General features: G+C 41.4%; 3 protein-coding genes and 1 long non-coding RNA gene across 4 annotated transcripts in view; 1 reads left to right on the top strand and 3 right to left on the bottom strand.

The window, feature by feature from the left end:
• The window catches only part of RAB8B (RAB8B, member RAS oncogene family), a 47,358-nt gene extending 46,862 nt beyond the window's left edge, over positions 1-496 (bottom strand). The window contains exon 1 of the mRNA XM_084640563.1: positions 305-496. Coding sequence (XP_084496689.1) covers positions 305-428 — 124 coding nt within the window. The 5' untranslated portion in view covers positions 429-496. The remainder of the gene's footprint in view (positions 1-304) is intronic.
• A 5,038-nt stretch (positions 497-5,534) lies between these two features.
• On the bottom strand, positions 5,535-8,701 carry LOC311527982. Its single transcript, XR_014713485.1, has 2 exons — positions 8,408-8,701; positions 5,535-6,399 (listed from the first exon to the last, which is right to left on the bottom strand). It is a non-coding gene; the product is annotated as an uncharacterized lncRNA (long non-coding RNA).
• Positions 8,702-10,244: 1,543 nt separating this feature from the next.
• RPS27L (ribosomal protein S27 like) lies at positions 10,245-17,233 on the top strand. Its single transcript, XM_084641730.1, has 4 exons — positions 10,245-11,142; positions 13,714-13,822; positions 14,590-14,700; positions 15,923-17,233. The coding sequence occupies exons 1-4, from the start codon at positions 11,137-11,139 to the stop codon at positions 15,949-15,951; spliced, it is 255 nt and encodes an 84-aa protein (XP_084497856.1). The 5' UTR covers positions 10,245-11,136; the 3' UTR covers positions 15,952-17,233.
• Positions 17,234-19,918: 2,685 nt separating this feature from the next.
• LACTB (lactamase beta) overlaps positions 19,919-23,710 on the bottom strand; it is a gene marked incomplete at its 5' end in the record, with an annotated part of 32,526 nt that continues 28,734 nt past the window's right edge. The window contains one exon of the mRNA XM_084641170.1: positions 19,919-22,290. Coding sequence (XP_084497296.1) covers positions 21,759-22,290 — 532 coding nt within the window. The 3' untranslated portion in view covers positions 19,919-21,758. The remainder of the gene's footprint in view (positions 22,291-23,710) is intronic.

Below are 23,710 nucleotides of genomic sequence, written 5' to 3' on the forward strand. Positions count from 1 at the left end.
AGCTCCCCTCCCCCGGTCTCTCCGGTTCCCCCGCCGCCCTGCGAAGCCCCTCACCAGAAGGAAGAGGACAACGAGGACGGAGGCGCCTCATCTCCAACCCGGCTGGGTGAGGGGAGGCAGCCCCGACCCAGCTCTCCTCGCTAAGGCTCCTCTCCCCAGCCCAGCCCCTCGCGATAGGTGACCGAGGGATGCCTGGGCAGCCCGTGCCCCTTTCCGCTCTCGGCTCCCCCGGCCCGGCCCCTCAAGGGAAGTGATCGGGGGGTCCGAGGCAGCCCGTGGCTCCGTTTCCCGCCTAGCCCCTCACCGATGGTGGAGATGAAGGTGGTGTTGAAGGCGTCCTCGCTGAAGCGGAACAGCAGGCAGGTCTTGCCCACGCCCGAGTCGCCGATCAACAGCAGCTTGAAAAGATAGTCGTAGGTCTTCGCCATCTTCGCGCAGCCAAGGCTCTGGCTTGCCGGGAGCGAGGGAGGGGGAAACTCCACCACCACTCCCCACCCACAACACTGACGCGCCAAAGCCGGCATCCAATCACCGCCGGCAACGCCCCGAGGCTCATCACTACGCGCCGGAAGTACGCAGCGGGCTGACGGGGTATGTAGTCTCTTGAGCAAAGATTCATTTCCGGAGCGCGGGCCAGTGGTTCTTGTGCTGGAGTAGGAGGCCTGCGGCTGCCCGGGCAGTAGCTTGGGGGTGGAAAGGGCCGTGGAGTGCGAAAACTCACTCAATTTATGGGGAGGAGGAGGAGGAGAGGCAGGGCTGCAATGAGGCGCCCTGCGGTTAGGAGTGCTGGGGCAAGGCCCCGGTGGTGCAAGGAGCCTGGGTGTGCTGAGCTGAGCGGCTCTGGGGTGAGGAAAGTGTCCTGCAATTTAATATCGCCTAACTCATTAACTGATTAGTTCTAATGAATGTTACCTAGTTGCCAGAAGACACTGGCTAAGGATCAGCTTGAAACACCTGGACTCTCTCCCTCTTCACCCCCCCGGAAGGATTCATTTCAGAGGCTGTCACTGCCGGGCCGCTCTACTGGTATCAGGGGAAATGGTGAACATGCCCTGCTCCAGCCGCATCTGCCCTTCCCTTGAGCGTACTGTTTCCAACACATCAAATGTTTGTTTTATCTGTCAGTGGCATTAGCCTTGGTGAACGTTCGTGCTTTGGTAACTGTGAAGACAGAAGCTATCCCTCTCTTTTCAGAATAGGTGTAGTAGCATAATTGTGGTTGTGGCCCTGTGCTGCAAATGTCTCCGTGGAACCACCTAAAAATGGAGAGTTCAGTCTCCATGATCATTCAAGCCTTGATCTCCCTACTAAGATTTTCCCAGTGATATGAATCCGTAGCACTAGACCCAGGACAAAGATCAGCAATACATTTAACATTGACACAAAACATCTGTGAGGTGGTAGTGACTTTCAGTTACTACCAAGCTTATTTTTAACTAATGGATCTTTGAATACCATGTGATGGAGCACTGCAAACAGATGTGTCCATTTCATCATATGAAAGGCTTTCTTTGCATCCAGTGGCAGAAGTGAGCCAACTGCAAACCTTGTGGTTTGGGTAAATACATTTAGATACCTACGCTTATTTATAGAATCCATAGCTTCCTTTTATAAAGTGTATTTGGTTTAGGCATGAAAAATTACACCCACACAGACTCTCCTAACAATTCTGCATCAATTAACTAATTTTATTTTTATAACACTCTGGTATCTGAAAAAAGAATATCCCTGAGCACTTGAATATCCTCTATATACCTAGAGTTCCTATGAATACAAACATTACACTGGCTGCTTGTAAACCTTACACTGCATAACAATACTCTATTAAATAGCTGTGGATATATTTGTGTATAGCAATGTTTCACCAACTGCCTGTATATAAACTTTAAAAAGTACTGCACTAGATGTTTCTTTTTATCCGTATATAACAATCCTCCACAAAAAAAATTTTTAAGGTGATGCTAAGGTTTCAGGCACATAGTGTATTGGGTGTGTATTACCTTTCATAAACATTAAAATTTAGAAAAAAAATTAGAAACCCAGAAAATGCAGGGTAGATGTTTCACTTCTGAGCTGAGGCATCCCATAGAGATGCCAACATGTGCAGTATCAAAAATGCGCACCAAAAACATGGGGTTTATCAGTTCTTTCAATACTGATATGTCTCTGATACTATTGGTAAGCATGATGACTTGTCAACATACTAACCTTTGTTCTTTTTATGTAAGTGCTCTGATTACACTTCCCAGGATATGAGGTTTGTACATGGAGACACATGAACTCAGGGTTTAATGACACTTGGATAATTGTCTACCACCTGTGATCATATGGCTTCATCCTGTGAGGTACTGGGGTCAATTTTGCCTCCACAATTACTGCTACTTGGAAAACTAAATATCTAAATTAAATTTGTGGGGATAATCAGGTATTTTAGATGTTCAAGTGATAGAAGCTATACCCACAAATAAATGAGGACATAATACTTCAGTTATATGCACATAAAATTTTGCAGGTGCAAAAAGAGATCTGGTGAAAGCTGATTTAATTTTGGCAGCAAATATTTCGCTTAGCCACCTTAAATGGTTATATATCTGTGTAAAGTGAGATAAGAAGATTGTAACTTATAGGTTTTTTCCCCAAAGTCTTTTAAGTACTGTTAACATGTCAGTATTTTCTTCTTTCATTTGGTACCTGTAATGTTCTGGAGTGAGTCAGCATCATTATTCATTTCTACAGTATCCTTCACAGTATGTCACAGGGTTGTATCAAAATAAACAAAACTATAAAAACAACTGACAGCTATAGGAAAGAACTACTGCTTTAATTTAGTTTTAAAAGCTATAACAAAGTGTGCCCTATAAACAGAAACAGGGAGTTATACAACTGTAATGACAGGTTTCGGAGTAACAGCCTTGTTAGTCTGTATTCGCAAAAAGAAAAGGAGTACTTGTGGCACCTTAGAGACTAACCAATTTATTTGAGCATAAGCTTTTTGCATAAGATGCATCCGATGAAGTGAGCTGTAGCTCACGAAAGCTTATGCTCAAATAAATTGGTTAATCTCTAAGGTGCCACAAGTACTCCTCTTCTTTATACAATTGTAAATCATTGGGACAGATTATTCTCTCCCACAGGAAAACCTACAGGAAATGGTCTTGGGGCGGTTTGCTCCAAATTATTCAGTTAAGGATTGCCCCTTAACTGGAGGGGAAGAGTCTGGCCTTAAAGACCCCAGTTTCCCTTCCCTTCCCCAGTTTCCAATCCCCTATGAGCTCTCCCTCACTTTCCTGTAACTATGGCTCCAAGTGGGGCCCTGCTGACAAAGCAGTGGTGCCTGGTACCTTTCTTAAAGGATATTCTGCTCAATAGTTAAGCTGTACTAATCTCTGAGTGGGCCTTCCGCAGTACTGGTATTGTGGAGATGATGTGCAACCATGACCCCTCATCGTATACAGATTCTCAAGCCCTTTGCGGGGAAAAGGGGGGTTCCAGAAATGTGGGGGAGAGGATGGGGCTAACTCTCCCTAACAGGTAGTCTAGGGCCAATCTGTGTGAAAAGTGTCCCAACTGCACTGGGATTGCGGGGCTAGGACCTGGCCCATAGTTGCCAAATGTCCTTTCTCACAGATGTACGTTAGGACAAGCTATGTTACCTGCTGACTTTGAACTAAGTAAAGAACTTGAGATGCATGGGGTTCAGTCATACATAGATAGCCAACATACATCACGTGCATCAAACATCGTAATCACTCTTTGAAATTAAACCATAATTTGATGGGGGAACCAACCTAGAGATCTTAAAACAGGGCCAAAGCATTCTATTAATTGGCCAGCTAGAAGAATATGGACTGCTGCATTTGGACAAAATGTAATCAGGAGCTGCCCCAAACAATGAAATACATTAAGAAGAAGTCTTGAAGAAACAAATGCAATCAACATGATTCCAAACCTTTCTTTTAAATAAAGGTCTAAGCATTGTGAGATTCCTGACATGGGAGCAAGATGTACAGTTAAAAACTATGAACACAAATCCAATGACAAATCTGGTTTCAAATTCTCTACAAGTTGGAAGTCTGTTTCAACAAGAACTTGGAACTAACCTTTGGTTTACTATATTATGATTTAACATTATATGACCTCCACAACTGGATATCATGTCAACAAATGGAGCAGAAATCTCAGTCTGTTCCGCTAACGAACACCTCAGGGAGATCAGGATATCGTCGGCAGAGCAAAGACAATGGAGCAATACAAGATTTTTTTCACACTCGTAATGCTCAGCATTGTTCAAACTGAAATTCTGGAATATGGTTGCTTAGTTTTTTTCTTTCTACATCAATGGTAGTTGGCTGTTTGCGTGTTATTAAGATGGGCTGTTGGGCTATTTATTACAAGATTTAAGATTATAAATGATGACAGCCTAATCTGACACTGAAGCAATAAAACTGAATAGGTTAATTATTTCAGACCAGCATGAACCATCAGATTAGGGGAAACTACTAATGAAAAACTAATCACTGAAACATTTTCCATTTATTTTATTTTCTGAGGCCTGAGTGGCTACATAGCCTAATTCGGGCCTTTTTAAAGATTACCACATCAGCCTAGTTCAGCAATGAAGAGGCTTTTATGGAACAGATAGGTTTTCATATGTCTCTGGAGCAACATGTTTGTGTTCACCATCTGCTATTCAGGAGTAATTTTATAGAAAAATAAAGAAAATCACTTCACTCGTTAATTACAGTGGTGCTTTGCAATATTGTACTCAGTTCTGAATGGGAAAAGTGCCAGTTTGCTAGACTTGCAAGACAGATGTTTATTTAACCACCAACTTAAAAATTACCTTAAAAACAAGACATGAAAACTCACTGATATTTACGTTTTTTCCTGCCTTTGTTTAGTATGTGAAAACTGCTACTGTACAAACTGTATACCTCACAAAGCTCTTTGACTGTGTTTGAAAGGACAGTGTCAAGGCTGTTAGGCCTTAACAACTACTGTGACGTTTGCCCTATAAAAATTCCATTGTTTCAAACCAATCTTTGCTATAGCATTACATTAAAAAAAAAAGTTGTGCATCATATGCTAGACAAATGTGAGCAATGACAGAAAATTTTATTTCTGTTTGACAGATATATTTCTATCTACTAATGAGGGACTACAGGTTTTTTTGTTTTGTTTTGTTTTTAAAGAGGGTGGGAGGTAGAAGAAAGTTAATATTATGGGCTATCTAAAGGGTTACACTTCCATAGGAACAAAATAGAAAAGATTGTTGTAGTGTTGATTTGTATGTTGAAGGAATGGTAATGCAGCCTTTCTTAAACCCCAAATCATATACTAACCCTAGTCAATTTCAACTTTAAACTAAATTCCCCTGGTCATATCACCTGATTATAATAGTTTTAAGTTAACCCATATCTTTTTGTATTGTGTACTGTTAAACAACTGCTAAGTCCCACCCAAGAGATGGCAACAACTCATCGGGGGTGAAGTAATACATATGTAGCCCTTACCTTCCTCAAAGAACTATGGTAAGATTTAATGAAGAACAGATGGTTTGTAAAGAACTCCGGTGGGGATCCTTGGATGAAAGGCATTAAAGACGTGCACAGCAAAATAGTCCTTTTATGCTCACTAATATCATATAAAATGTCACAAATATAAAATCTAAATAAACGATTTTATGTACAGAGGAAAAAATACAAATTATTTGTAATTGGTCTGCACATACTCGAATGATCTGAAATTCGTATGAGAGTAAAGCATCTAATTCAACTTCCATTCCCATTTCTATTGTCTTGGCTGGCAAATACCATCACTTCTGAATTTTCAAATATCTCTTTCCTCCTTGTTCAAAGGAAAGCCTGACTGAATACAAAACCGATAGGCCCACTGAATGCAGAACTTGTTCAGTAGTGGCAAAACTCAGAAACTTAAGATCTTTTGCTAAAGGGGTCAGAAGTTCTGGGAGATTTTAATGCGTTGTTGTGAGACTATAAGATTTCAAACACCAGCAGAATGGTTTGAAATACACGGGTAGCTCTTAGACCCTTCTAGATGCTGTTATTTTAAGCACTTGTGGAATCCACCGGTCCCAGAACTGCTTCAACCATCTATGAACACCATCTAACTGCACATCATTGTGAGCTTTGTTCTCCAGCTTTTGGAGTCTGCTAACTAAATATAATAGTATTCTCCACTTAAGAATGACTGGTTTGGGAAGATGCTATTGTGAGTTAAAACCAGTTGGTATCCATCACCTGAAACTGTTACATCTATTACTTCAAAATAATCTGCCATCTTTTTCTCAGTTGTAGTAGCAGGTCCTGCATTGCATCTAGGTGCTTCTGGATTCATTCTAGGCCTTGTGACAGTGCCTTCTGTAAGCCCTGCTGTTACCTGCAAGTGGATTTTTCTGTATTCTTAATTTTTTAGTCTTTAAGCAGAGATGTGCTCTTCATTACACAAATGATGGGCAGTGTGAACTCTTTTCATATGCATATTAAGAGAACTCTATCTAGGAAGGTGTTACATGGACTCATTTAATAATGCAATGCAAAGTTAATTAAATATGCACACGTTTCAATCTGCCCATACCCCAAGAAGAAAAAGCATTACTTTGAATCTTATACATGCTACAAGTTGCATGTGTGTGTGCTACTAAATCAATTTAGTTAAACCAGTGCTAACTTTCGTGTGCTATTAAATCAATTCAGTTAAATAAATGCTAACTTTGCCTGGACACTCAATTTTAAAACTGCTTCAAATGTCCTTGCCAATTGAAGCTAAATCAATATGACAAGTTAAAATTCATTTAAGAGTCCACTTAAAACCAATCTAAAAATATATTTTTCTTAAACTGCTTCAGTTTGTAATACAGATAAGACCCCAGGCCGACAGAGTCTCCAGATCAAACATGCCATTTAAGTGAACTTAAGTATTAACTGAACTTAGATCTACAGTGTGGAAATCTGCCTGTAACATCAATCTACTTACACCAGTATAAATTTCCCTCTTCTAAACAAGCCATTAGAAATTAAATTATTATTGTGAAGTCATGATCAGTCAATAAGTATCTCTTTCCAGGGGTTTGTCTACAGTACAAAATTAGGTTGATTTAATTTAGGCCAACCAGCTACAGCAGTAATTTAATCAGCTGCTGGTGTCTACACTACTCTCCTTCTGCTGGTGGTGCATGTTCTCACCAGGAGAGTTTACACCAACTGAAGTGGGGCCTTGTGTGGCACTGACAGCTGCACAAATTTGAGACCCTCAGGGGGCTCACAGCTCAGCTGTCACTCCAGGCTGGGGGATCCAGCTGTGAGCCCAGGACACTGACCACCCCCTGCTGCCCTGACCCCGCCCCCACTCCACCCTTTCCATGAGGCCCCGCCCCTGCCCCCCTCTTCCCACCCCTTCCCTGCCCCCATTCCAACCCCTTTCCTGAAATCCCCACCCCAACTCCGCCGCCTCTCTGCCCCCAGGGGGTGCAGAAGGGTGCAGGTGCAGCAGGGAGCTCAGGGCAGGGGCTTGGGGTGCAGGGTAGGGCAGGGGGTCAGGGTGCAGCAGGTGGCTCTGGGTAGGGGGCTGGGGTGCAGGAGGTGTGTGGGGTGTGGCAGGAGGCTCAGGGAAGGGGGTCACAGTATGGGGTGCAGCAGGGGGTCAGGGTGCAAGAGGGGTGTGGGGTGCGGCAGGGGGCTCAGGGAAGGGGGTCAGGGTGCAGGAGGGATGTGGGGTGCAGCAGGGGGTTCTGCTGCAGAAGGGGTTCGGGGAGCAGGTCCGGCCCGCCGCACACCGGGGTCAGGGCAGGCTCCCTGCCTGCCTGCCTGCCCTGCCCCCACGCTGCTCCGGGAAGCGGCCGGGACCTGAAAGCGGGGGGAGCACAGGGGTCTGTGTATTGCCCTGGCCGCTCCTCCACGTACCTCCCCCAAAGCTCCCATTGGCCAGGAACGAGGAACCATGGCCAATGGGAGCTTCGGGGGAGGTACCTGGAGGAGTGGCCAGGGCAACACATAGACCCCTGTGCCTCCCTCTCCACCCAGTCCCAGCCGCTTTCCAGAGCAGTGCAGGGGCAGGGCAGCATGTTTGAGATCCTTGGTCTACACGGACACTGCGTCACCCTTACTACACTGACATAAGCACTATGCCTCTTGGAGGTGGAGTTATGATATCAGTGTAGCAGGCCACTTACTTCGGCATAAGTAGCATTCTAGTGTAGACACTGACATAATTAGGTCAATGTAAGCCTTACGTCCACATAACTCTGTAGTGTAGACCAGTGGTTCTCAACCTGTGCTCCATGCAACACTATGTCTAAGGGATTCGTGAAAGTATTAGACTGAAAACTAACTGAACAGAATTCAACTATATATATATACAGACAATAGATTTCAAAAGGGGTCCTCACCTTCATTTGAAATTTTTCCAGGGTCCACAAATGAAAAAATGTTGAGAATCACTGGTGTAGACCAAGTCCAGGAAAAATAATATTGTAATCTGTGTACATCAAGAAGATAATTTCTAATCAAAATCCACCATATACTCTGACCACACCACAGAGCAAACCCCAGAAAAATATCCCATCTCCAAAAGGCAATGAATGGAGCAGAACCGAGTGAAACAGAGGGTAAGCAGGATACTCAAGTTCTGCCTTGCAACCGCAATGGAGAAGTATTCTATGCAAAAAGGGATAGTTCAGCAAAAGGACACTATGATGCATGCATTTAGAGAAGCTCAACTTCAGCTGTTAGACAACAAAAAGTTTTCAGTCATCTTTTTCTAAACATAACTACTATTAAACTGGGCCTTGATGTTTCCAGTCCATCTTCAGGAATCTTTAAAGTTACCTCTTACACAGTTGATATTCAACATCTTTAATTTCCTGTTCTTATTCTGTAACAAAATAAACTTGTATTTTATTATTTTAACATTTGAATTGCAGCTGTAGTATTTGCTTTTAAGTGGGTGCACAGGGGGATCTATGGAGACATTCTGAGCACCGAGCTGACAGTAGCAAGCACTCACACTTTGACACAGTAAGCAGCGAACACTACAAAATGAAGCTCCAAATAAACTCAAAATAGAGAGCCAGAACTCAACCGTGGTGTTGACATCCTGCTTTTGGATCATGCTTCTGTGCCTCTCCTTCCCTAGAAACCTCTATTTTTAATGTAAACTCTAACTCAAAAATCTTCATAGGGCATTAGAGTGTTCTAGCAGGAGGACATGTGGCACCATAGAGACTAACAAATTTATTTGAGCATAAGCTTTCATGAGCTACAGCTCACTTCTCATGAAAGCTTATGCTCAAATAAATTTGTTAGTCTCTGAGGTGCCCAAAGTACTCCTTTTCTTTTTAATCTAAAAATTATACAAAAATATAATTTTTAAAATGCCCCTACCATCAACACATCAGATCATCGAGAGACACTGTCAGCTTACTGTTATTCTGTCAAAAAGAAAAGGAGGACTTGTGGCACCTTAGAGACTAACCAATTTATTAGAGCATAAGCTTTCGTGAGCTACAGCTCACTTCCTCAGATGCATATCGTGGAAACTGCAGCAGGCTTTATATATACGTGCTGGAAATCACTTTAGATAAGCTATTACCAGCAGGACAGTGGGGTGGGAATAGGTATTGTTTCATATTCTCTGTGTATATATAAAGCCTGCTGCAGTTTCCACGATATGCATCTGAGGAAGTGAGCTGTAGCTCACGAAAGCTTATGCTCTAATAAATTGGTTAGTCTCTAAGGTGCCACAAGTCCTCCTTTTCTTTTTGCGAATACAGACTAACACGGCTGTTACTCTGAAACCTGTTATTCTGTCGTAACTCAATTTACGTGCCCTAGAGAAGAAACCATTAAAAGTGGAAAGCCTATATAATGGCCTGAAACACTACAGCAGTGTTTCTCAATCAGGGGTATGCATACCCGTGGGGGTACACAGAGGTCTTCCAGGGCATACTCAATTCTTCTAGATCAGTTTCTCATCCTGGGGGTTGCGACCATCAGGGGGATCACAGGACAGGTTTAGGGGGTCACAAGTGCAGGGCCAGCATTAGGGGGTAGCAAGCAGGGTAATTGCCTGGGGCCCCATGCACAGGGGGGCCCATAAAGCTAAGTTCCATGCTTCAGTCTTGGGTGGCACGGCATGGGCTTCAGACAAGGCTCACAAGTGAAACACAGGCTCAAGTATCACACTGAAATGTAAGTAGAATATTTATATTCCAATTGATTTATTTTATAATTATATGGCAAACATGAGAAAGTCAGCAATTTTTCAGTACTAGTGTGCTGTGCCACTTCTGTATTTTTATGTCTGATTTTGTAAGCAAGTCATTTTTAAATGCGGTGAAACTTGGGGTAAGCAAAACAAAACGGACTCCTGAAAGGGATACAGCAGTCTGGAAAGGTTGAGAACCTCTGCCCTACAAGGTCCTGGGGCACTTCCTGTAGAATAAGGTGGAGGTTTTCTTGGTAGAAAAGATGTTTTGTATCGCCAATGTTTTGTACTGTAGAGAGCCAGGCCTGAGGCTCGCCTGCTGTCTCTGTGGGACTCGCTTGGTCACCCCAGAAGCGCTAGCCTCAGCGTTGGGTGCAGGGCCCCGTGGTCTCCGCAGGGGCAGCCAGGCCTTGGGGCCCTGTCAGGAAGGGGTGCCCAGTAGCTAGCCATCCACCCTCGGAGCCCGTCATTGGCGTGGGTCGGCAGGGACCAGGGCTGCGTATCAGGCCGCTGGCCCTGGGGTCTCCCCGCAGAGCGGCCGGATTGTGCCCACCTCCGTCCTGTCTGTGTGGGAAGCTGCAAGCAAGGTTCTTGCCGGCCGCCGGGATCCAGGCTGGCTAACGGTCTCCACATCGAAGCGCAAGGCCGGGGAGTCTGAAGGATTCACGCGGGGGAAGCGAGTTGAAAGCGCTCGGATACCCGTAACTCGCCAGGGCAGAGACTCCCCAAGCCCCACCATAGGAGAGATGAGAGCGCCACGAGGACCATAGAGAAAAGACCACCACGCTTCTTGCGCGCCGCCTCCCGGAAGCGGCAGTCGGCCTATGAGCGCAGATTGGTTGCCCTGGCCCGACAGGCCCGCCCCGTTCACTGGTCATTCACTCGAAGGGTACTTCCGGTTGGGGAGACAACATGCCTGTGAGTTGTTTTGTTTACAGCGTTGGGACCCAGCGAGTGAATCACCTTAGCAGCCCCCTGAAGGGTGGGGTGAAGGGCCTCAGACTGCGGCCAGGGGAATGTGCCCTCCCCCAGCCCTGTGGATGGGACCCAGCTCCAGGGGCCCGCAGCGCGGGCAACCCTCCCCTCGTGACCGGGATAGATGTGACGCGGGGGGATTATCCTGGCACTGCGCTGGGCGGGAGGGACACGGGGGAGTTGGCGCAGCCACGTGACACTAACGGCCCTGGGGGACGGAGTAACTGACACCCAGGACATGGGGGGCGGCGACCTTAGCAGGGCGCCCCATGCTCACGGGAGGCTGAGGGCGCCTAGTGCCCTTCGCACGTGCCGGGACGCCCGTTACTGGCTTCTCGCGTTGGATTCTCAGAATAAAACAGCCTTGTGCCAAAGGGGAATGAGAGCGCCACGGGCCTGGCTGCTCCGATCTCCCGTCCTGCCCTGTACTGGGGTCTGTGATGCCACCTGGGGCCTAGGTGCTCCAATCTCCCGTCCTGGGGTCTGTGATGCCAGGGGCCTGGCTGCTGAGACTGCCCGCCGCGTCCCCTCCCCGCTTCCCTGTAGTGGGGCTGAGAGTGCTAGGGGCCCCACTGTGGGACCTTCCTAAATCCCTTTTCCTGCCCTCTTCCTCTCCCTTTATCTTGTGTGTGGACTATCTCTGCCAGGAAGGAGTCCAGTTCGGGGGTAGGGGTGTTATATCTCATCCTGCTCTAGTGAAGACAAAGTTTAGTCATTCAAGTCAAGGACAGGCGGATTGAGCCCCCTCTAGACCACGCTGGCCCCTGTTTCATTTCTGCTGTGGATAACACGGAGGACACTTGTTTGCACTTTGGGAGGGTTGGGTGCTTAATTGGTTTAATCTGTTCTGAACCATCAGATTAGCAGGTGGCAGCTGTGGGGTTGTCTTTTGAAAAACATTCAAGGAACAATCAATCACATGGTACTGGCGCTGGCCTATTGGCTGCACTCCAGCTACCTTGAGTTAGCTCAGTGGCCTAGGTTTTAGGAGTTTTCTTTAATCATCAGTTCCATTATGGATGGTTTTAGCAGCTTTGTTTTTTCCAGGCATTCCTGTTTTATTTGTGTACAAATGCCTAGTCCAGCAACCCACTTATCCTTTCCAGTGATGGCAGCCTGATGCTTTCACGCTGATTTTTGAAACCAAGATAGATTGTAGAACTGGAAATCCCTCTCTGAAACAAACTATCCAGAAATCATTGCCAGTTTTCTTTATTCCACTACTCACATCTGATTTTTTTTAGTCAAGAGTGATAATTGATTCATGCAGCTAGTTCAATAGTGAGAGACATAGCATTGGAAAGAACGATGTAATAGTGTGTGTCCTAGTATAGTACATGTTCTATTACATTACCATAAGAATGAGGAGTACTTGTGGCACCTTAGAGACTAATAAATTTATTTGAGCATAAGCTTTCATGGGCTAAAACCCACTTCATCGGATGCATACAGTGGAAAATACAGTAGGACGATAGATATGATAGATACACACACAGAGGACATAAAAAAATGGGTGTTGCCATACACACTATAATGAGAGTGATCTATTAAGGTGAGTTATCAGCAGGAGAAAAAAACCTTTTGTAGTGATAATCAGGATGGCCCATTTCCAACAATTGACTAGTCTCCTTGGAATCTGGTTTTGAAGACTTTAAAAAAAAAAAGACTTCAAAAACAGACTCCAATGAGAGACTGCTAAATTGGGATTAATTTGCAAACTGGACACCATTAAATTAGGTTTGAATAAAGACTGGGAGTGGATGGGTCGTTACACAAAGTAAGGTTTCAGAGTAGCAGCCATGTTAGTCTGATGCATCAGATGAAGTGAGCTGTAGCTCACAAAAGTTTATGCTCAAATAAATTGGTTAGTCTCTAAGGTGCAACAAGTAATCCTTTTCTTTTTACATGAAGTAAAACTATTTCCCCATGTTTATTATCCCCCCTACTGTCACTCTCACCTTCTTGTCAACTGTTGGAAACGGGCCATCCTGATTATCACTACAAAAGGTTTTTTTCTCCTGCTGATAATAGCTCACCTTAATTGATCACTCTCATTATAGTGTGTAAGGCAACACCCATTTTTCATGTTGTGTGTGTGTATATATATATATATATTCCTACTGTATTTTCCACTGCATGCATCTGATGAAGTGGGTTTTAGCCCCCAAAAGCTTATGCTCAAATAAATTTGTTAGTCTCTAAGGTGCCACAAATATACCTCATTCTTTTTGCTGATACAGAGTAACACGGCTACCACTCTGAAACCTATTACAATAAGAAGCATCTCCAAAGGTAGTGGTGGTATTGCAGGTGTTTCTAACACACAAATGCTTGCATATGCTGTTGGTTTTAGTTTTAAAGCATTGGAACTGGTGTACTGATATACATATACTAACTAAGAACAAAATAGCAGCATAAACTCAACAGGAAATCTCCCACCCAACTAATATAACTGGATTGAGCAGTATTTACCATCCAATACCATGACTTACCCTTTGTTGCTATTAAATCTAGTTGGATAGAGACATAGCACATCCGTCTCTAGAGGAGGAGAAAAGAAAGCACAAAAAGAAACGTCTGGTGCAGAGTCCAAATTCCTACTTTATGGATGTAAAGTGTCCAGGTAAATATTTAAGAGCTTTACCCTTTCATTATGCATAACAATAATGAAACTTATGTGCAGTGAAGACTGATAATGAAAGGTCAATGAAATATCATTCCTAATTGTTGCGTAAATCTGCTATAAAAGGGAAAATGAGTGTACTTTCTGTGCTCCAATAAAGAGGGTTTGATTTTTTTTTCAGAACTCTTCTGTTTGCTTTTTATATTAGAATAGCAGGGTTTCACTTTGTTTTTGCCAGAGGACTGACTTAGGAGCTCTCTTATGCTTCAGGCTCTTAGATTTTTTCTCCCAAAAGTATATTAAAAATTTGAGTGAAATGGATGGGGTTTTGGCAAAGAAAAGCTAAGCCTGTTGTTCAGGTGACACACAATAGATGCTCTTAGCTGTACTTTTGTAAATCTTTCATTATTCCAAATGCACTAGTGGTATCAATAATGGGAGTACAAATGTAAGCTAGTTCTTGGTATTTTAATCAGTCATATCTAATTCTGCCCACATGGAGTCATAATAGTGAGAGATTAACTAGATAGTGTAGACAAGGCTTCAGAGACTTGATTCAGTAGAACAGTTGTGTGTCATCCTAGAGTAACTTGTATTGTTGTAGGCAATGTCCAACTGCTAATATCACGAACTTTTAAATGTAATTGTCTAGTATCTTGCAGTTGCCAACTTTTTGTTGGAGGAAGGTTGTAAACTAAATAGATGCAGACTTTGCTATGTCTCTTTAAATATTTAACCACTTTAAGTTTACCAGTATTCCCTTTTAGGATGCTACAAGATCACCACAGTGTTCAGCCATGCTCAGACAGTGGTTCTGTGCGTTGGGTGCTCAACTGTGTTGTGCCAGCCTACTGGAGGAAAGGCCAGGCTTACAGAAGGTAAGGGAGTATGTTTAATAATTAAGCCAGTTTTATTCCTTTGAAGGCTGTGCATTAATATACTTGCAAAGTGCTAAAGGTTTCATTTTCTCTGTGGCTTAAAAAACAAAGACTGAAAATGAACATTCTTCAGATCCCTCAGAAGTGAGTGTGTGTTTGAGAAGTATTGATTTCTGGTAAATTGGGAGCTGGATTGCAACTGTATCTGCAGCTGGTCTTTTTTGCATTATATAAGGGCGGTGTAACTAAATCAGTATTCATCAGTTAAATACCCTGAATAGGCTTTAATGATTCCCTATACTCTGAATTGTAATTCCTTTCAGATTAACAGTAAGCATATGGCCAAAGTTTATAGTATGGTTCATTTACTTCTGAACCTGAAGGTTATCAGGTTTAAGTCCCTGGGTCACATGTTCACTGTCATGCTATGGTGTACTGCTGTCAGATTAAAACAGTCTCTGCTTGCCCTCTCCCCTAGTATCAGCAAGATTCCTTGGTTAACATTCCCTGTGATTAAAATTTGTTTTTGTCAAACTATAGTTGAGTATATAATGGCTGCTCTGTTTGCATAGATAACTGGGGTAGAACCAGTGTTTAACTCATTACTATTTAAGTGCAGCAAGATGCTTAAAATATGAAAGGTGGTATAAAAAACCCCATGAGGTTATATTTAATCTCTTTTCAGAAAAAAAGTATGCATTTAAAGTTGATTTCTGGGCTATACTTTTCAGTGGTAAAACAGGCCAACAACTATGGCTATATAGGCATAAAATAGTAGTGCTGCATATATGTACATTCACAGAAGAGTTTACAGGAGCGCAGGGTACCTGGAATAAGGCTGCAGGCGGACCAAACTACAGAACAACCCACCTTTACCAGAGAAATCACTGCAATTTAGGGTGTTTGCCATTGGAGGAGGGAGTAGGAGATCTGCCTTTAAAAAGATGCAAAGTTAAGCTTTCAATGGCATAGGCATAAAGCCCCTCTCACTGCACATTGAGATGTAAAAATGTAGCTATGTCATTATAATAATCAGATTAGGCCTGATCTGAAATGCTAATTTTTCACTTGAATGTCTTGTAGAGGAAAAGTAAATTAAACCCATTATTTATGTAAACTCAGCTACAGAAATAGCCAGGGCAATAGGATGTTCTCAGGGTTGTCTCCTATAACAATTTAAGGACTATCCCATTTTGAATCCTTTTATGTGATTTGTTTACAGGCTGCTCATTTAGAAGAAAGCAACATTGAATGCTCCCTTTGCCAACATGACTCACGTTATATGCTCCTGGAAGCCTTATCTGTTCAAAAACGTCGGTTAATCTAACAAGTTAATTATTCTACTTTGTAAGAAACACCAGCAATTATCTGGTGGGGTTTTTTTTCCCCCTCTCCCCCAATAAAATGTCTTAATGTGCACAATTTTTCTGGAAGTCTATGGGTAATTCAGCTCTATTTTTAGAGCTTTTTATTACTGTATTTGAATGGGTGATGCCATTCCTCACAAGAATCGGAACTTAAGACTTGCTGCACACCGTTTTGTTAATTATAAACTGACTAATCACCACTGCTATATCAGCTATAGAAATGAAAGGCAAATGGAAACTGCTGCAGGAATACCTTAATGCTTAAATATAGGGGGAAAAAAAATTTTTTTAAAACAGATTTATTTGGGCATAAGCTTTCGTGGGTAAAAAACCCACTTCTTCAGATGCATGGTGGGGTTTTTTCCCCATGAAAGTTTGTGCCCAAATAAATCTGTTAGTTTTTAAGATGCCACCAGACTCCTCCTTGCTTTTGTGGATACAAACTAACATGGTTACCCCCGATGCTTTTTTTTTTTTTGCCACTGTTGTGATACATGGGGTTAAAACTGCTAGATGGATATATAAAGCAAACACTTTTCCATAGGAAAACTAGAAAGCATTCTCTCTGCATAGGGGATATGGCATATGAACAAATACCTATTAGACAGCAAACTATTAGAGAGCTATGAATGGCATCAAGTCACAAGGAAATGAATAAAATTCAATTCAAAAAGTTAGTTCCATTCTGTGACAGGGTTAATCTAGAAAATAAAGTATGTTGGTATAATGCTTGTTAAGGCTAGTAAATTGCTATTAAATAGGTTTTATTCTGTTATAAGACCATCAATTAGCATTGTAAATTCTAAAAAGATATTATGCATAACAATTAACCAGCTCGAGGAAAAAAAATTGGTTGGCTTTTGTTTTTAAAAGGACTGCTTCTCTTTCTAATTTACCATGGAATACTAACAATTGACATTTCAGTTATTTCTTTACATGGTAAACCATGTAGACTGCATTCTTAAATCTATATCTTAAGAAGAATAATTTTATAGTAATGTCTTGATTTATATGTAAACAGAACTTTTTTTCAAAATTGCATAAAGTACATCTTCTCGTCGTTTGGCTGGCATTGGAAATTTTGTCTTTCCCAAGTTAAACTATTCTTTTGTGGTAAGAGCATGATGTCAGCTTCAAATCAATAAAAAATAATGCTTGATACTGTATTTGCATCAGTTTGAGATGTTTTACTGCACTTCTTAGAAAGTGAAAATGAATTCTCAGTGTCCATCTCTTCATTTAAAAAAAATCCTTGGTATGTATGTTTTTCTTAAAGGTGCAGAGTGGCTTCTGTCAATTAGTTGATCCCTACATAACTATTACATATTCTACCAACTTTAAACCATATTAAGATTTCATGACAAACACAGGAAAACTTAAGAGCAAAGTAACTCAAGTCAGATTTGATGTATCATTCAAATTGCTCTAGGTGGCTAAACACTGCCCACAGCCTGTTAGAAATGCCAATGAGGCAAGTAGGGCACTCAATTCTTTCTAGATATAAGCACAAGCTAAAACTAGTGATTGATATTCCTTTTCACACATGAGATTTTAAGAAAACCTGGAATAACTAAGTATTGCCAAACCAGAGTAGCTGAATAACCCATCTTGTCATTCTGTCTAATCCTGGCTGCTGGCAGTAGCTTAAATGAGATGTAAACTCCTGTAATGCTTCCATACAGCAAATTACATCAACCAGTGATTCTGATTTACCTTCAAGAAGCAAGAATGATTGTGTTTGCTTTTTATTTAAAAAAAAAAAAGGCAATTACCTCCACAGTGAGGTAAGTATGTTCTTTTTGGATATAGAAAGTCTACAACTGCTATGTGTACGCTGGTAAAATGTTCTCACTAGTCGCTTTGATTGCTAAAAGTGTTTTCAAACTTATTTCTTGCCATGAATTTTGCTTTCATACCCATTTCAAATACTTACATTGGGGTGTTTCCTATCACTAGTGCTGTATGCGCTGTGGTAGTCTTAGCAATATGCTTGGGTATATGCATGTTATATTAGATCTTTATCTGATCCAATGCAATGGTCAGTAAGTTTGTTTTTCATAAACCCCCTCCCCACAACCAAAAAACCCTTACTTTTAAGAACCATTAAGCAAAGATCACTATTTCCAGAGTATTTATGATATAGAAAAAAAATAAAGCAGCAACAACATGTTACAGTAGAAGTTTTACGTTTTAGTGTTTTTGCATTTAATAGCTTATAGGCTGTCAGCTTTTCATGAACCCGGCAGGAACTAAGCCATCCAGGGCAAACAACTCATGTTTTATTAAACAGTACAGATTTCTGCTGTTGAGCATCTAGTGACTTGATAAATGTTGTGCAAGACTATGAAAGAGCGTTCCAATTATAATGTGACAAGTTTACAACCTTTATCTCCATTGTTTTTATACTGGATATATTTTTCCATCAGTGTTAAAGATTTAGGTTAAAAATTACATGAACTGATTTTGTGACAATACGAAAATGTCAAACTAGCTCCTGGCTACTTTAGAAGAAGCCCAATCCTCAGCATCCATGAGCATTTTTTCCCATTTTAAAAAAAAATAATAATTTTTAGAACACTGACTAGATAATAGTGATATAAAAATATAGTTTTGGTCAGCCAAGAAGCAAACTCACTTAGCACAAAACAAAGTTTAATAAAATGAGTTTTTATTGTTTAAGGCATAAAATAACTAACTATAATCATGAAAGCACTAGACAGGCATTTACATTTAATTAGGAATCTGTGTAAAGTAAACCACTGACAATTCTGCTAAATATCACAGATCATCTATAATAAAAATAAATTTCTTGGTATGTCACATCTCAAACTATAACAGGAGAAATGTGAATGCGGCACTGACATGGTATTTCTCCACATGGTTGAAGTCAAATCTTTGTGAAACAAATGCTAAGAGTGGTAGCAGAGTTAGGGACAGGCAAGCCAATGTTCTTTCAGCTACTGCCTGTAATATCCTTCCCCTTCAGGTAGAGAAGCAGAATTGCGAAGCAGTGCTGTGGCACCTGCATCAGTGTTAGAGATTCATTTTGGAGCAACTTTTTTGTTTAAGGTTTTGAGTAAGCGTGGGGGCATGCTCCTGCGAAACCAGATATAATTTGGGAAAAGATGTACATATTCAGCATTCTTCCCACACTGCAACCTCATGAAGAAATACATCACCAGTGAAGTATGCAAGCACAGGGGCTATAAGAATGCTAGCCAAGCTCTGCAATATCAACAGCAGCAGTAGCATTGTGAGTACCTACCTACATGTGTGGGGGAGTTCAGTGCTTTTTTTTTTCTAGTACACCAACCTCATGCTCTGTGCACATGATATACAGGAAGAAAAAAATGTACTTAAAATTCCTTTAACTCACTATTAATACTAAAACAGTATTCTGGATTACAGGTACAGCTTTATCAAAATCCATTAAAATTAAGCAAAATGTTTGCTAAAATAAATGAATTAAGACCATACTGTAAATGTTTAAAAAAAAAAAAACCTCACAACTTTCATTTTCCAGTCTGTACATTTTAAAATCCAGATTGATCGTTACATTGTAATCAGAACTCATAAAATGAGAATACAGAAGATCTGCTACTATTATAGCAAGTCTTTCTTATGATCATCTTCTGCAGATTGCTTTTGAGCCTGTGAACACTTGGCCATCTCTGAATAAATAGTATTACATGAGAACAAAAGGAACATAGGTAATGCCTCAACTCTGCATTATCTATATAGACATGCACATTTAAATCATATGCATGTTATACTACCTTTCCATCTGCTCAAACTTCAGTAAGCATATATATTAAATAATAAAACATTTCACAGTTCTTGTAAAATTCCTGTTTTTGTTTTTTTTTTTTAAATATAGGGGAGACAACAGCCTCATCACTGAACAAGGAGGACATGGTCTCTCTAACAAAGCCAGTATCAAAAATTGTTTTGCTGGTGACAGATTTAACCAAAAGATGCACATGAAAGGAACAAAGTTAATAGATCATTTAAGCAGTTCTTGCACTCCAAGAAACTCAATCTGGGCTAAATGTGTTAAATTTGTAGGGGAAAACAAGTAAGAAGTTGGCACATCTACAGTGAAAAAAAGATTGAATTAAAAATTCGTCATGTAAAAACAACAGAAAAAGGTGGTAAGGAGATATATAAAATATGTCCTTGTCTAAAAGATTTTATGGGAATTTTAGACAAGTTTTTCCTGTTAGGAAGTATAACCAAAATTGTTTAAAATTAAGAAAAAAAAGTAGCAGGAAGCCTTTTGTAGCAGTTTTAATTAAACAATAGAGTAAACTGCCAAAAAGAGAGAACATAATTGCCCATATTGAAGATATTCAAGGCAAAACTAGATTAACTAAAGGAGACTCTGAAAGAAAGAACGTAGATTGTTTTTAAGTGAAGGATGACTAAATACTAAGAGATCATTTAGCTGATTTTCTTTAGTGTCCCTCTGGAAAGAGAGAGAGAGAGAGAGAGAAGAGAACCTCCACAGCCATTATGGAGCACCCTTAGGTGCTGGATCCCTGATTCAATATTCCTTGTGCCTCTGTAGCAGAGATGAGATTTCCTTTGGAAAGCTCTCAGCATCACTTCTTGCTCATCCAGAGGCGATTACTGTTGAGCAGAGTTGTCCGCAGAGCACAGCTTCTGAATTGGGAAGTGAGAGATAATCTGGGTGTGATCTTGATCCTCTTGAAGTCAGTGGGAATTCTGATACTGACTTCAAGAATAATCTCTCATGATTTTGCTCATTATATAGAATATTTTAATTCTGATACAACACAAAAGAGTAAAGGAATACCACTGGGCCAGCAGGCTGGCTTCACTCATTTGTTTTGTGCCAGTCAGAATAGAAAAGCAGTCCTCTAAAAGATGAAAGACCAGCTTAACTCACCATGCTAAGTTTCATCCTTTTCTAATTTTGAACAGGAACTTGAGTGTTGCAACTCTGTTAAAAAACATGCTTCTGATGAAATCTAGTGTACAGTCATCCTCAGCCTGGGAGCAAATTCAGTTTCATTTCAGCGGGGTTTGTTTTTGGACAGAAGTACAAAACTTTCTAGTCAATGTTTTTTAAAAAGCAAAATATCTCTTTTTAAAGTGACTGTTCAAAAATACTGGTGAACAACTTTCGCCAGCATGAATGTGAAAAAATATAACATGGCAATAAACGAAGTCAGTCTTGCAGGTTGTGATTATTTGATTCTATACAAGTTTTCCTTAATTTTACTACATTTAAGGAAATTATTTATTTGCGCATACAAAAGTGTCTAGAAGACAAAGAGTAAACATCACCCTCTTTCTGGTAAAGGCCAACAACAATATTTATCGATCTTGACTGGTCATTACCTTGGCTTGATATGAAAAAACATTGCTCCAGCATTGGTGATTTGCATGGCTGATTTACATAATAACTGTGTTCTCTTAGAATGCCTTTTTTCACCCCTTTTCCATAAGTTAGCAACTACAGAGCTACTTCCCTGAGCAAAGACTTCTAAATACACAAAAATGTAGCACCACTAACAACAGTCATATAGGTTAATTTCTTTACAATCTGATAAATGTGTATTCCTAGCAATCTTGGCGCTCACGTGTACCCTTATGTTTTTAAAAACTTTGTTCCTATTTCAATACTACAGTACAGTTATTCAGACCTACACTATTTTAATCAAAGTATCATGCCAATTTGTCTTTTTCAAATTCTTTTGCAATCTTTAAGGCAGTGCTGTTGAGGGAAACTGACTGCATATTACAAATAATGTTAACAATTACTCCCCTGGGAGGGGTCACTAACCCACTGTTTATAACCTCAGAGTCCAACTCTTCAGGAAGAATAAGCAGGACACTGCTTGCACCCACTGCTCCACCAGTATGGGAGATGTAGTGTCGCTGCTGTCTGCAAAAACCATATTCTTGCTTTCTCTCCACAACAACCCAACCCATTGCATATTTTCCATCCTTATCCCATGACACCTCAGTGTTTGGCACTGGGGTCCACATCATTGTAATCGTATCTGGTTTGAGGTAGCCAGGAAGAAGTTTCTTGGTACTGTTTTTAAACTGTCCAACTTGATAACTGTACAGCAAGGCATTTCCAAATTTCAGGAGGTCACCTGCTGAAGAAAGAAAGCCGCCACCAGCCCACTTGTAGGAGTTGTCCACATAGGGTGCATTTACCAGCCGTCCTTTTTTGTTGCAAACATAACACCTAGAATTAAACAAGAAAGTTTTAGTGGTCACCCTTAAATATAATGGAAATAATAATCTTTTAAATTTCTAGATTATAATAAAAGCAAAACAGTAATGAGATGGCACACACAAGACACTGTGCAATTGAGTCCAATTTTAATACTGGGAGGTGTAATTGCCATGTACTAGATACCAGTTCAGCATGCTAGATTTCTGGTGCCATGGAGTTTACAGCTACCAGAGATTAAAAACAGCTTGAGAATTCAGGATACAAAAACACACCAAAGCTTGCTCACCTTCCACAAGCACAGAAAACCCTAAGGCAGTAGAGCATAGTTCTGCACCCAGGAAGAAAACGACGGAGAAGTAATGAAGTAAGAGTCCGTAGGGCAATGCAGGAGATTGGTTAGGGGAAGGATAAAGTATGTGGCTTGTAGTTCAATGGCCAATAGATGGCTAAATACGTATTTGTGTGCATAAAGGCAGTAAACCCACAGTGATGGTAAATTCTGCTAAAAATGGATCTCAGGACTCCTGCTCTGATAGTCTGACCCAGTGGGTCAGACTATTTGTCCCCAAAAGCATGTGTTTCATAACAGACAAAAGGACATTGAGTACTAAACTTTGTTCAACATCAGCGTGCTCCATACACTGCAAACTCACTTTAGGGATGCATTTAAAATGACTAAAACCTAAGTTCCAATCACCTTCAGAGTCTGCAATCCACAAAAGTAAGTCACACCAAATGTTACCATGCCTAAGCTTAGCAATACTGATAGAAGTGTGTCATGGACCTGCCTGAAGCGGGGGGGGGTGTGTGTCCTGTGAAGTGAGCATGCCTAATTCGAAGTCCAATTAATATTGGACTCACGATGGCCTGTCTGGGCCTCACATGCCACAAAATAAAAGCCTCTTGCTGATCTAAAAGAAGAGTGCTCAGAATTAGCCCCTGACAAAGCCTGGCTTTGTGGGCTAAGGCAGAGTGAAGATCTTTTCCTCTGCTTCACCCAGAACTGCCATCTAATAGCAGCCAGTCCTTATCATCTGACCTGCTGATCCCCGATTGGCCTTTGCCTGCTCCCAGCCCTTCTAACTGCTAGAGGACTACGACTTTCTGGTTCCGCCAGCAGCTGACTGTGGGAGGCCTTTCTAAACAACTGGAAGTCCAAACTCATTGCCCTTCTTTTCCTAGGACAGGTTGTACCAAGGCAGTGAGGTCTCAGGCGGTGGGCAGCAAATGCCTGATATACCCTATCACAGGGTATGTCTACACTACGGAATAAGGTCGAATTTATAGAAGTCGGTTTTTTAGAAATCGGTTTTATATATTTGAGTGTGTGTGTCCCCACAGAAAATGCTCTAAGTGCATTAACTCGGCGGAGCGCTTCCACAGTACCGAGGCTAGAGTCGACTTCCGGAGCGTTGCACTGTGGGTAGCT

This window comes from Lepidochelys olivacea (assembly GCF_965140295.1).
Source record: "Lepidochelys olivacea isolate rLepOli2 genome assembly, chromosome: 10".
Classification (NCBI taxonomy): domain Eukaryota; kingdom Metazoa; phylum Chordata; order Testudines; family Cheloniidae; genus Lepidochelys; species Lepidochelys olivacea.